At 37.2% G+C, this 13,260-nt stretch overlaps 8 protein-coding genes across 8 annotated transcripts; 2 read left to right on the top strand and 6 right to left on the bottom strand. All coding sequences in view use genetic code 12, as the record gives it.

The window, feature by feature from the left end:
- Nucleotides 1-531: 531 nt before the first annotated feature.
- On the bottom strand, nt 532-1,107 carry BNA1 (3-hydroxyanthranilate 3,4-dioxygenase; the record flags this gene model as incomplete). Its single annotated transcript, XM_064997562.1, has 1 exon — nt 532-1,107. One exon carries the CDS (start codon nt 1,105-1,107, stop codon nt 532-534), a length of 576 nt encoding a protein of 191 aa, XP_064853634.1.
- A 1,026-nt stretch (nt 1,108-2,133) lies between these two features.
- Nucleotides 2,134-3,366, bottom strand: DASC09_039620 (uncharacterized protein; the record flags this gene model as incomplete). The annotated part of the gene is made up of 1 exon (XM_064997561.1): nt 2,134-3,366. The coding sequence occupies one exon, from the start codon at nt 3,364-3,366 to the stop codon at nt 2,134-2,136; it is 1,233 nt and encodes a 410-aa protein (XP_064853633.1).
- Nucleotides 3,367-3,754: 388 nt separating this feature from the next.
- Nucleotides 3,755-4,192, bottom strand: DASC09_039610 (uncharacterized protein; the record flags this gene model as incomplete). The annotated part of the gene is made up of 1 exon (XM_064997560.1): nt 3,755-4,192. One exon carries the CDS (start codon nt 4,190-4,192, stop codon nt 3,755-3,757), a length of 438 nt encoding a protein of 145 aa, XP_064853632.1.
- A 255-nt stretch (nt 4,193-4,447) lies between these two features.
- SGF29 (Sgf29p) lies at nt 4,448-5,296 on the bottom strand (the record flags this gene model as incomplete). Its single annotated transcript, XM_064997559.1, has 1 exon — nt 4,448-5,296. The coding sequence occupies one exon, from the start codon at nt 5,294-5,296 to the stop codon at nt 4,448-4,450; it is 849 nt and encodes a 282-aa protein (XP_064853631.1).
- A 250-nt stretch (nt 5,297-5,546) lies between these two features.
- MRP7 (mitochondrial 54S ribosomal protein bL27m MRP7) lies at nt 5,547-6,749 on the top strand (the record flags this gene model as incomplete). Its single annotated transcript, XM_064997558.1, has 1 exon — nt 5,547-6,749. The coding sequence occupies one exon, from the start codon at nt 5,547-5,549 to the stop codon at nt 6,747-6,749; it is 1,203 nt and encodes a 400-aa protein (XP_064853630.1).
- A 3,040-nt stretch (nt 6,750-9,789) lies between these two features.
- On the bottom strand, nt 9,790-10,875 carry DASC09_039580 (Imo32 protein; the record flags this gene model as incomplete). The annotated part of the gene is made up of 1 exon (XM_064997557.1): nt 9,790-10,875. The coding sequence occupies one exon, from the start codon at nt 10,873-10,875 to the stop codon at nt 9,790-9,792; it is 1,086 nt and encodes a 361-aa protein (XP_064853629.1).
- Nucleotides 10,876-11,150: 275 nt separating this feature from the next.
- Nucleotides 11,151-11,465, bottom strand: DASC09_039570 (uncharacterized protein; the record flags this gene model as incomplete). Its single annotated transcript, XM_064997556.1, has 1 exon — nt 11,151-11,465. The coding sequence occupies one exon, from the start codon at nt 11,463-11,465 to the stop codon at nt 11,151-11,153; it is 315 nt and encodes a 104-aa protein (XP_064853628.1).
- A 467-nt stretch (nt 11,466-11,932) lies between these two features.
- SPT3 (transcriptional regulator SPT3) lies at nt 11,933-12,937 on the top strand (the record flags this gene model as incomplete). Its single annotated transcript, XM_064997555.1, has 1 exon — nt 11,933-12,937. The coding sequence occupies one exon, from the start codon at nt 11,933-11,935 to the stop codon at nt 12,935-12,937; it is 1,005 nt and encodes a 334-aa protein (XP_064853627.1).
- Nucleotides 12,938-13,260: the final 323 nt, after the last annotated feature.

Here is a 13,260-nt window from a genome sequence, read left to right as displayed (position 1 = left end):
CAATCCAAATTTTGGTTAGGGTGCCCTGGGGGGAAACCTGGGGGGAAACTATAAAAAGGGCCAATTTGAAAATTTTTTTATCCTGTGGCTTCCTCTGATTTTCTTTTCTTCTCTTTATCTTTATTTTAATAAAGTGCGGACAACCAAAACATTCGTGTTACCAGCAGATCATTAGATTATTATACGGGTTTGCAGGTGTCAAGTTTTTGGTGAGATAGAATTGAGAATCTTAATGCCCTTGTGGTTTTTGTACATCTTGGATGTCACCTCTAAGCTTGCAGTTGGATGGTTTTGTAAAATCATGGGCTGGTATCTCAAACATTTAATTTGTAGATTTTGATCGTAGTTTTTACTTGTAACTTGTGGCGTATGAATCGTATCGTACTGCTGAAGTGAGGTTGAAAGAAACAAACCCAAACATACAAAAAAAAAAAGTTATAATCTTTTCACGAGGCTTAATTGACACTTATTTTTACAAAGATTACGCGGAAAATATTTTACAAATTAAAAATGAACGGCGGAAATAATTAATTAATTTTGTGGCTTACTATAGTTGGAAGTACCGCAAGCAGAGCAAGTTCTTTTCTGCTTGTCATTGTCAAACTCCAAGATCCCACTCTTTATATCTTTACCCAAATCAGTAAGATGGAATACTTTATTGTGGATCACTTTTTTACAATTTGAGCAATACCATCTGATTTGATCATCCATGCTGTCTGGTCTATCTTGTTCCAAAACAATACCAATGGTGTTGGAAAACCTGATTGGATTATGAGGCACTCTGGCAGGCAATAAGAAGGAATCGCCTTCTTCGATTATGACGTCTCTGAAAACTGGGATCTCCGGATTTTCAACTTCGGTAATATCAATCATTTTAGATTGCAAATATCCCGGATCATTTTCCACGACCCTTAAACACATATGGCCTTTGTACATGTAGAACCATTCTGGGGTTTGATTGACATGGAAATCGGTTCGCTCGTTAGGGCCTCCGACAATCATCACGGTAAAGCCGCCTCTATGAAGACAAAAGTTGTTAACCGGAGGCTGAAGAAGATGTTCATTTTCCTTTACCCATTTGTGAATATTGATTGGTGCACCAATCATCTCGTACTACTCTTCTCGATGATTGTAATGATAAACAGCAAAAAATTGGACTGTCAATTATTATATTACTCTCGGAGGTCATCATCGTCTTTCACACAATTTTTTTTTTCATCATAGCTGAGCTGATATATGTTGCAACTGATGGGGTTTGGTGCTATTAGTAATTAGTACAGGGCATCATCGGTATGTGTATATTCGCATAGCAGGACTTCGTGAACATCCGATCAGGTATATCGACGACGTCTTAGCCAAAGAACGTTTCCGCAGTTGTTCTGTACTTGGCATATACATGTGGCTTCAGCTTATTGCTTTTTCACTAGAATGCTTCGTTATTTGCTGTCCGTAGTAACTAATAGAATACTTGAAGGCGGTCTAAAATATCTTTGTTGTATCGATGGAGCCATTCGCATTGGGCGAAAATCACCTAAAGCCAAATAATATCTTGAAGTGAGGAATTTGAGCAAAATTATGTATTTGAATATCCTTCTTCAGTTTTTATTTTGGCAAATGATTTCAAAATGGGGGCACATCCATCAACATTATAATTCTTACATGTAAAACTAGTTACTTCGGAACATTGTACCAGTAATACCATAATCTCTTGAATAAAAAGAATGAGTAAAAAAAAAGAGTATATGGAAACATAAAAAGCCTAAGGGAAGATAACATAGAAAAGAAAGAGAAAAATATGATGATAAATATAAGCAGAAAATCGTAGACAATTAGTAACTCCAGTCAAAAAAAAACATAATTTTTTCTTTTGAAGCACACCAAGACAATTAGCAACAAATAAACACAGCAAAATAGATATAAGATGCATGCTTAGCTAAAGAAAACGAAACAATAAAAAAACAATAAAAAAAAAAATGAAATACATAAAATCATGAAGAATATGTCAATGCAGGTGGTAATGGAAATAATAAAATGAAAAAAGAATTTATCCTATAGCCAGCTCGTTTTATTTTCACTTGTGCCACAGGTTTCATCACGAGCGTTATATATAAAAAAAAAGCAAACTGGTTCATGTCATACGAATCCCTCATCATCCTCATCTTCATCATTAATAATAGCCAGCTCTTCCTCCTGGTGCCGAATTAGCGAGTTATCCACGTAGTTTATGGTCAGGTTCGAATCAAGATTATTACTTCCTTTGTAAGAAGACAACATCAATGGAGTCATACAAATATCACTTCCTGGGGTTTGAACCGGTCTTAAAACAGGAGATTCATTACCTCGATTAGGGATTGAATTTATGGAGATGTTTTTTGCTTTGGTACCATAATCCCCATTCATATTTCTCAAATTGGAGGCTGACCCCGGTGTAAAGAGTATTGAATCTTGAAATGATAAATTTTTGTAACTTGGTCTTCTGTTAACTAATGGTGGAGGCTGGTTTGCTTTATCATTACCCATAGCTGAAAGGGAAAGATGACTGATGTTTTTCGGAAGGTTCTCGTTATTGCTTTGTCTTCTATGGAAAAGAAAAATTTTGGAAGGAGAGTTAGAGAAGGATGTAGGTTCAAGGTTAGGGCTGTCAGGGGTTTCGTCGATGGAAATAATTCCGTTCATAAACGAGTTTTTCTTTTGAAGGCTGTTGGGAGCGTGGAACTGCGAATCATCAAGACTGCCAAATTTATCCGATATTCTTGGACTGGTGGTCCGTGTGTTGATAGGATTGTTTACAGGAGAATTCAAACTGGTTTTCTTCAATTGCGCCGATAATCTTGAAATGTTGCTAGGAGTTGGATCAACCGAAGAGTTAGGAATCGAGGTATTATTGAACAAGGTCTTTGAAGGAGCCGATGATGATGGGGTGGTTGGTGACGTCAAGGCACTGGTGGCAGAATTATAATATTTGTGTCTTTGTTGGTTTATAGCACCGGTATTTCTCAAAGATTTGACGGATAACGATAGCTGGCTTCTCTTAGAGTTTAATTGGAAACCAGATGACTCGGCCAGCCCCATGTCATGTTGATCATCTTGATAAGAGGCTGATCCTTCATCAGCACCCAACGAGAGTAAGGAAATTGTCGAGGACGATGGAATAAACCTCCCATTAATATTCACATTGTTATCGACCGAAGAGGCTAACAATTTGGGCGATGATAGCTGGACATCTGACTCGGGCAGGTTATCATTGATAATATCAATGGTTCGGTTAGTATTGCCGATTGTGCTATTATTCACCGTCGAGGAGACACCCATCGATTGCATATTTGAAGAGGACCCGGTTCCTTCGGGATCATGGTTAGGGGTCATTTGAAAAGATACAGTCCTATCACTATATCGAGGGACTAATCTGAGGGATATTGTTTGTAAACAGAAAAAATTTCGTATTGCCAAACAAAAAAAAAAATATTTTTTTTATTTCGTTTTTATTTTTTCTCTGATGGATTTTTTTTTTTTTCTTTTTTCACTTTTTTTTACTCATTTAGGAAATTCTACTATCGTGCTATGATAAACTTTTTTGACACAATATTTCTTAGGTTTCTCCACTAATTCTACAAATCGGTCAACCATTCAGCGTACAAATCTTCTATTCATTCGTACAGCAAGCTGAGAAAGTAAAAGTAGAACAATCATCTCGATGAGAAAAGCAAAGACATCCAACACAAATAAGCAAAATAAAAAAAAAAATAAAAAAACATCAACCAAAAGTGAAAGCTCTGGGATCCAAAGGCATTCCATCCGGTCCAATTTGATTTCTCGCCATCTTATTTTGGAAATACTTGGTCCTGGCGTCGTCAAATGTCAAGCTGTCTTTATTCATTATGGCGATGATCTCTTTTTTGGCAGCTTCATCTAGTCCCTTTCTTGAATCTCCGCCATCAATATTGCCCATCAAGTCAAAGGTGCCGGAGGTCAACCCACTGTCGACATCATCTTGAAATGACAGTCCAGCCACCATGCTGAGGTACTGATTGTGTCTGGAGGCTCTCCAATGGCGATATTTCGGCAACCATTTCTTGCGAAGATGGAACAATAGTAGCAACCCAATTACCGCTGTAAACCCAATAAAATGAAGAAAATAGTTCTCAAAATAGTAGAAAACCCCAAGGTTTTCTGTCTGTTGATCGCCTTCCATTGATGAACTACGAACCAATATGCTGTCAAGTAACCCAATAATATTTATTGTGTGCTGTGTGTCTTTATTTTTTATTTTATTTTTTTTCTGTAAAAAAAATCCGCAGCACACTCCGCTGTTTAAACCAAGTGAATTACTACAAATCCCCATCTCATTTGCACAAATAATGTCCAATCAAAATTAAAAAAAAAAAAGAGGGGCATTCATTAATTCATCAAATATAGTATAATAACAATAAATAGGTAAATAACCAATTTAATTATGAGATTTAGGGTCGGGGTATGGAAGTACAAGCCGTCTATCAACTTCGGTTTCTTTGCCAACCTCTTCTTCTCCATCAAACCTTAGCCTACATCTTCCATCTCTCTTAGTTCCAATCACTTCAGCTGGATAAAAGGTGGTGGTCTCAGGGTATCTTGCAATGACTTTTGTGCCAAATTGGTAGGCAATCAATTCCTTGGCATCGTTTTCTGTAGGAATAAGTAGAATCTCTTTCCACCCGGCCCGATACGTCTTTCCAGGATTATTATTCTCATCAGGTTCAGGATCCGTAACGTCAAATTTTGTTGGGTCATAAATCTTTGTAACCTCACATTGGATCCATTCTTCGCCTAAACTACTGCCTTTCAACCTGAACGCCACTTCTGACCTCAAAACCACTGGATCTGAAGGATTGTATGGACTGCTGTAGTAACTCTTTCCTTTCTTAACGGCGTCAACCACTCTTCTTTTCTTAACAGAAGGTGCGTTCTTACCACTATCAGCCGCCATCAGTATGCTGCCGCTGCCTGCCATGTCGGCCGCCGCATCGTGATGGGTTGTTGGAGGCAGAGCTGAAGTTGCTCCGCCAGATCCCGAGCCCTGTTTTAATTTGATGAGCTGGTTTAAATTATCTAGCACCGGGTTCAAAAGCCTGAGAGCTTTGTCGACATTTTCTTTGTGATTATTGATGGTCTCGCTCAAGTTGCGTAATTCGTCCTCGGTATTTTGGCTTCGCGATGCCTGTTTTTTCACTTGATCAGTAATCGAGTCCAAAGATTTGGATTGGTTGGCCTGGCATATGTCCTGTAATGAAGATATCACAATGTCCCACTCGCCATTCATATTTTACCGGTATGTGTGTCGTGTGTCCTTGTACTCGATTATTCCTGTTGCCATGTTGGACCGAACGTTGTTTATGAATTTCGCACATAAACAGCAAAAAGTCATATTACCCGCACAGTGCTAACAGAGACAACCCCGGGTAACGAGACCTTCGTGGAGACTTTTTTTTTTTCCAGAGAAATTTTTGAAAGAAATGATAAAAATCGATAATTGGGAGGATTAATATTAGGCAATAAACCGACCATTAAGCATGTCAAGCATATTCTCATTATCCAAGGCTTCGTCCCTCACGAAGAAGGTCCTTGTGGCTGGCAAGCTTTTGGCACAAAACAATAATGCATTCAATTCGAATATCCCTTCATCCTCGTTACTCGCTCTTTCTCTGATCCAAATTCGTACCTCCACCAAGAAGGCCGCTGGTTCGAAAACTAATATGAAAGATTCTGCTGGTCGTAGATTGGGTCCAAAGAAGAACGAAGGTATTTTGGTTAGAACTGGCCAAATCATTTATAGACAAAGAGGCACCAAGATACATCCTGGTGAAAACACCGGTATTGGTAGAGACCACACCATATATGCTAAAGAACCAGGTTATGTCAGATATTATTTGGATCCTTTCCATCCAAGCAGAAAGTTTGTCGGGGTGGCCTTAAGAAAGGATTTGGCGTTGCCTAGTAATCACTGGGAACCAAGAGTAAGAAGATTTGGTTATGTCGAACTAAAAGACTCAAAATCAGCCCAACAAGAAGAAGAACATTTGACTAGAAAAGATTGGCTATTGAAGCAAAAGGTCGACAAGGAAGTTGAACAAAGAGATATTAGAAGACAAACCAAGAAACAAGAACTATTAACTGAATTTAAAGCATTGAATATCGGGGAATTCTCAGAAGATCAATTGAATATCGTAGCAAGCAGACTTCTTAACGTTCAAAGATTCTTGATTAATGGATTTAGCTTGTCAGAATCTGAACAGAACGTCACTTTCAACGATTTATATGACTACAAGTTGTCATTGAAAAGAACAGAAATAGATGAAGCTAAATATCAGGAATTGGTTTCTCAGTACAAGTCCTTGGCTTCAAAAACTGATGAGCATGTTGCCTTCAATGCCAAATACCATGTTGTCAAGAAGATCTCAGAAGAAAAAAAGAAAGCTATGAAAACCGAGTTAATTGGCCAATTGACCAAATTGACAGAACAATTGCCAATCAAGAAGGATGATAAATCCAAGATTGTTGAATTGATCACCAATGCTGAAAATACGGGTGTGTTGACTAAATCTGAAATTGTTAGAGTGAGAAGAAGATTCCTCAAGCCAGTAGCACCAGAATCCGTTGCTGTTTTGGAAAAGTCTGCCAAGAAGTCAGTTTCATACAAGAGATTTGATTACAGTTCTAATAAGGTCGTTACCATCATTAGATCAAACGATGCTTTCCTCTCAAAAGCTAAATAGTTCACAAAAAAAAAAATGTGAGGTATATATATGCTCATGATAGAGAAACTGTGAGAAAGAAAGAAAAAAGCATTTCGTGTATATAATTACAAACCCTTCGGAAATAAATGCAAATAATTTGTGTGTATCTGTGTTTTCCTTTCATGAAATATAACATCAATTCAACTCATGTACCGATATGGTTGTGATAAATTGTCATCCTCGCTATAATAATATGGCACTTTAACAATTTTTGTAGTTGGTACGTGCATGTTTCATTATACATATGAGGACCATGAGAAACTTCTATCTTTTTGAAGTTCCGAGAAGAAGAAACCCCAAAAATAAAAAGACTCAGGAGAGGTGATTCCTGTAGATCTAAGTTAACCATTATGTCTCCTTCAACTTTTGTTTTGAAAAATAGGATATTTCAGTAAACAATGCTCTTGATTATCTATAATCTGGATTACATTTATGTCAACGGTCAACCACAAGCAGCACATGTTAATGGCGAGTAGTGCCTTTTATGGGTAGTGTGCCTTGGATTAGCATTACATTGCTTGGAGATAACACGAATAGTTGTTTTAACTGCTTTACATTGGCTTCCGCCAGAATTTTTTCGAATCACTTCATATGCGTTGAGGCGAAACAATGAAGTCTTGTAGCCTTCTTTAGGGAGAACGGGTAGGATGATTATATAAATGATTAGGGGTTTCTTAAGTGAGGTACATAAATCAGCTTTATATTCATTTTCTTTATTACGCTTTACTTACTATTGTAATTGCATTAATCATTTGTTTAATTTTAACCTATTCATTTAAACTTTCTTTGCATGTGGTTCCAATTCTTAATGTGGCTTCCAGCTCACCTTCGCAGTGTTCCTTTGATTCTGCAGAACTGCTCTTTTTCAATACAGGAAAGAAAAGACTGGAGTTCAACTATGTGTTCCATCTAGGGAATGGATTGTTTACTTTATTCATCCCTTAATTGAAGGAATGATCTCCAGGGGTTGGATAATCATCCATGTCTGTTAAGGACATAAAGGTTTGGTGGGATCTTTTCTTTGTTTTTATTTGTATTTTCTTTTACATGTCGAAAACGACTGATGTTCCTAAAAAATCATTTTATAATTTTGAATCAAACACTCATTTCATTAAACTATTTCAAGGAATTCCAATATAAGCCTCCTAAAAAAAGGAGCAGAATTGATATTACCCATCTTATATATGGAAGTACTGCTTATGAGTGTGCCAATGCTCAATGGTTAATCTTTTCATTTAGGTAGCAATGCCTTTCTTGCTTTGGCTGTTATTCATGGTCCGAACTTAGTACTTCACTGCCGCTACTATTAGCTCTGTTATTATTTTTTTGCTGACCATATGTATAAGTCAATCAGAACCATAGTATTATCTTATTTGATGTAATTTAATAGAAAAGCAATAAAATGTGAAAAATTCTTCGGAACCTCTAGGCAAAAATCCAAAACGCCTGCTACAATAACATAAGAATTACTTAATCTGAGCAAATTAAAACTTACGAGAGAACATATACTAGCCAGTTATCCAGTGGAAAAATAGTTGTTCCCTCCACCGTCTCCAGGCTCATATGTGTTCAATTATAATTTTAGGCCAAGAAGTTGTTAGTGATATCATGAGAGATTTGCTCAATTATGCAATCGGGATGATGGACAGATAATATATTCGGTTAAACAAAACAAATTATCCCAGAAGTACTAAATATAATAAGAAAATGCCATGTTTTTTTCTCACATTTACTGTGATGTCTTGGAACCTATGATGTTGGTACTAGGTCCATATATGTCGACTTCACCAAGAGCGCAAATAGAAGGGAGAGGTGGGAATCCACTATAAAAGATACTTTTGAGTTGGAAAAAAGAGAGAGTAGTGATTATTAGTATTTTTTCTTCTTTATATTTGTATTAGGTCGTGGTATAAGCATGAAATTTCGCCGAGCATGTTGAATTGAAATTCCTCAACACCTGAATCCTCTATAATTAACAATTCTATATCAGTATTAACGAGTTCACAGAGGATTATGGAAAGATTTTCTGGTATTCATTAACTTTTTTTTTCTTTATTAGATTTCATTGATTCCATTGATTACAAAGTCTCTGAGGTTTTCTTGCACTGTCAAAATTTTGGTGGTATAGTGATGTCAATAACTTCATCATCAGAAGCTTCATGATATGAAATAAGCTCTCGCTTTTGAGGTATTCCTTGCAATATTCTTGTTATATTTTTTGCATCAGCTTCTCTTTTCTTTTTTCATTTTTTTTTTCATTTCTTTTAGCCTTCTCATACATTAACTTTCCATTTTGGCATATTCTCTTTTCCTATCTTTCCGGTCCCAGAAAAGCTTTTGATTTCAGATCATATTTAAAATTTTTGAAATCCCTTTTCTAAGCTTACCCACTGATTATCGGTTGTATCAAAATTGTAAAATACTGGAAGCATTACATGTATCAATAGGATTTTGCCTCTTTGAAGAAGCGCTGCATAAAGCTAAATAATCTCCATTAATAAGATGATAGAATCATAATTGAACTTATCAGATTTCTTTCTTCTTGGAACAGACTCCTCACAACCTGCTCTATATCCTTTAACCAGTGTCTAGTACAAACTGCTTGAGAAAGCTGGAGCTTACAGATCAAATTTGAATGTTTACCCTCACCTGATCTCATGAATCTGCTTTTATTTATACACAGTTATTATTACATCTTCTGTGGCTTCTATTTCTCCACAATCTTGATGAAAAATTATAAAATTTATATACCGTATTGTACATTCTCTGAAATTTTGGATGTGGCAAAAGGTACGCTGGTGCCCACAGCTGCTGCTGTGCGTTATTATCGTTATGAATAATGAAAGGCTTCTACAGTTTTAATCATATTTTACATTTTACATATTCCAAATTATCTATAGTGTGACGGCTTTTCATTAAGCACTTCTATGTAATTAATAAAATTTGGCAGAAATCCTCTAAGCATATTTTAATTTCCAGATATGGATTCGAGATAATGATCAAAGGAAAGCAAGTACATTCAAATGATAAGGTTATTTCCTTCCAACTCATCCTTTATAGCTTCTTCTTTGAACTCGATCCAATCCTTAACCACTTCGACAAACTCCTTTGGATTTTCACTTATCAACCAATGGCCTGCCTTGACATCTTTAACTTCAAATCTTGGGAAAAACTTTCCTATTTCCGCTAACACATCATCAGCAACGTACGTCGACTCTGTTCCTCTAACAAACAAGGTCGCACCGCCAAAGCGAGAGTAATTTGAATCATATGGCCAAACGGCAATGTTACCATTGTCAATCGCGGAGCCAAGAGTTCCAAGAGGAATCTTGGACTTGAAAGCAGGTACGTGGTGGATATCATCTTGGTATTTTTTCTTGTTTAGCTCAAATTCGTCAGTGATTTCAGATTTTGTTTTCCGGGATATATTGGTCAACAAGAATTGACGAACTGGTAAAGAAGGTTCAATTTTGCTCAATCGATCATCGGCTGCAGTACGGGAAATGACGGCGTGAGGACCAGCAAGAGTAGTGATTTCCTGAAGACAACGAACATAGCGGGAAAACTTAGAGCCTGCGGAATATGGATAAGAAACTGGGGCATTATCAACAGCAATCAACATCTTCAACCAATTAGGTTTGCGGAGGGCGATGGCCATCGCGGTTTTAGCACCCATAGAATGACCAATAATGATTGGCTGTGGATCCAACAAACCTTCGTCCTTAAGAAATTTTTCCACATCAGCAGAAATCGATGGATAATCATGGTATTTGGTATGAGGAGAGTCCCCGTGGTTACGAAGATCAAGACAATAGACATCACGAGTAAGGAGGGACGAGAGTTGTTTGGCTACAGTTCTGTTGTTGGATTTGGAACCAAATAAGCCATGAAGAAAGACTATTGGAGAATTTTTAGAACTCGACTCATAATTGGAAAATTTATCGAATGAAAGAGGAACAGTTGAAATATCATCCGAGAGAGCTGCTTGGATATAGTCAGGTGTTTGGACTGTACTATAATGGTTCAGCAGTATGAGTCCGTTGCGCAAAGAAACCGGAAAGAGTCTAGTTTTAAGTACTTGCCGTACCGGATAACAAGCGATCATCTTCTTTATTCGCTACTTTTATAAACAGGGAGCTCATGAACTTCCTGATCATTTGCTTCACATCCTTCCGTAATTCTTAATCTTCTTTTAAGTTTTTTTTTTTTCTAGCCAAAAACCGGGGCACATAATATAGCTAGCTCGGCAGCTTACATCATAACAATATGTCAAAAACCAAAACATCCACGTCGAATTTCCTATCAGAAGAGCTATCCAAACAAAAAGACAAAAGACAAATACCACACTAATTGATGGAATAAAAAAAAAGCATATTCACTTCATTTTTTGGAGACTCTGTGGAAGCATCCATATGGGTGCATCACAACGCTGTCCAAGTCCCAGATACCATTTTTGTAGTATATATCCTTCTTCAAAAACTCCAAAATTTCTTCTCTGCTGTCAGCAATTATGTTATATGTGCTTCCAATAAACTCTTTGGGAGTCCCAGCCTCATCGACGTCTTTGTAGATAGCCCCGACGTTGGTGATCTTCCCAGTCTCAATGTGATTTGGAACCGCAGCAATGTGTTGCTGACGACAGGAAAGACGATCAGCCTCAGGCTTATCGTAAACAATTACCAACCATTCAACCATTTTAACCAAGGAGCTTCGAGTAATGTTCGATATCAAGTGAAAAGTAGGGTTCTTTGTGAGGAAGAGCAATTAATTGAGGAAAATCTCAGTAATAACAAAGTAATTATATTGGCGGCAGGGGAGATTTTATTTTGAAAATTCCAGAACAGTCCACACTAGTAGGGTGTTGTACCCCATGCTATGCTATGCTAACATAAAACACCAATCTTTTTATTAAGCCAACACTGTTTTCCATTACAGGAAGTCCACCAAGGAATAAATATATAGGCAAGGGAAAAATCACACACCCAAAATTCACAAAGGCTTTGGTGAAGAACTTGAAGCAATAGGGGCCATCCCGTAAATAGTTATCCGGGCAATCTGCGTGCACATAGAAAAAATCCTTACTTTTAGAGAATCGAGAGAGATAGAATGCCTTTGATAAACAACAAGGTGATGAGACTGAACGATAAACATAATCATCTACAATGAATAATGACCAATCAAGTAATCAAATACTGCCGTCCAAGTACAAATACCATGTGGAAATCCAACAAATGATGTTTGTTTCTGGTGAAACACACGATCCACCTTTCGAGACCACTGCACTAATCGAGGACATTGTTCGTGGCCAAGTCGTGGAAATTCTTCTTCAGGCAACACGAACTGCGGCTATGAGAGGCTCCAAATCTATTGCTTCAGAAGATATGATCTTTATGATTCGCCACGATAAGGCTAAAGTGAATAGACTCCGTACTTACTTATCATGGAAAGATGTGCGTAAAAATGCTAAGGATCAGGATGGTGGTGGAAGTGTTGATAATAATGACTTCTTGGAAGATCTGGCGGCAGCTGCCGGAGGCATGGGCGATGGCTCTAAAAATTCTGGAAGCAATATTTTAAAATATAAAAAATCCAAACTTCGACTTCCTTGGGAATTGGCATTTTTGTTCAGCGAACAGGCATTGGAGACCAACGATGACGTAGACGAAGACGATGAAGAAGAACGTGAAGCCATGATGATGTCCCTCAAGAGACTTAAGAATGCTGATGATCGGACCAAAGGTATGACGAGAGAGGAATATGTTCATTTCTCTGAATGTCGTCAAGCCAGTTTCACATTTAGAAAAGGTAAAAGATTTAAAGAATGGTGTGGAACTTCCTATATTATGGAACTGAAACCTTCTGATGATGTGATTGATATTCTTGGCTTTCTCACGTTTGAAATGGTCTGCTCTTTAACAGAAGAGGCTTTACAAGTAAAGCAACAAGAAACTGCAAATAGCGGAAAGAAAATGGATGGTTTATCTACGAGTGAAGGAAGAAAACTGAAGCATCGGTACCTTTTCGATGGGCCAGGAGAGCTGGTGAAACCTCTACAATCATATCATATGGAAGAAGCTTGGAGAAGATTACAGATACAAAACTTCAAGAGTCGGGCCATGCTAAATTTTAGAGGCGGCAGATTGCATTCGAGAATGCAAATTATTTAAATGTCAGCATTCTTTATAATAGTTTTTTTTTTTTTTAGTTTATTTTCACCAGTATTGTATTATATATTCTACCCAATGTTTCCGATGTAGTTAATAATATCATTTTGAATCAATTGACATCATAAAGGTAAAGGTAGTCGTGTTTCACTGCATAGAAGCCCGTAGTTCCCATAGGCACCAATTTTTTTTTTTTTTCTTGTCTTTTTTCGTGATGTTGAATGAAAGGCAACAAAACATCCTGAATTACCCAATATCAAGAAGAAAAAGGAAAAAAAAAAACGCAAAAATTGCCCCTATTCTTTTTAAGACGGTTAGGGCATTGT

The sequence above is a fragment of the Saccharomycopsis crataegensis genome (assembly GCF_037102585.1).
Source record: "Saccharomycopsis crataegensis DNA, jcf7180000000084, whole genome shotgun sequence".
NCBI classification, from domain to species: domain Eukaryota; kingdom Fungi; phylum Ascomycota; class Saccharomycetes; order Ascoideales; family Saccharomycopsidaceae; genus Saccharomycopsis; species Saccharomycopsis crataegensis.
The sequence above is the reverse complement of the archived record's forward strand: the minus strand, read 5'-3'. Positions and strand labels throughout refer to the sequence as shown.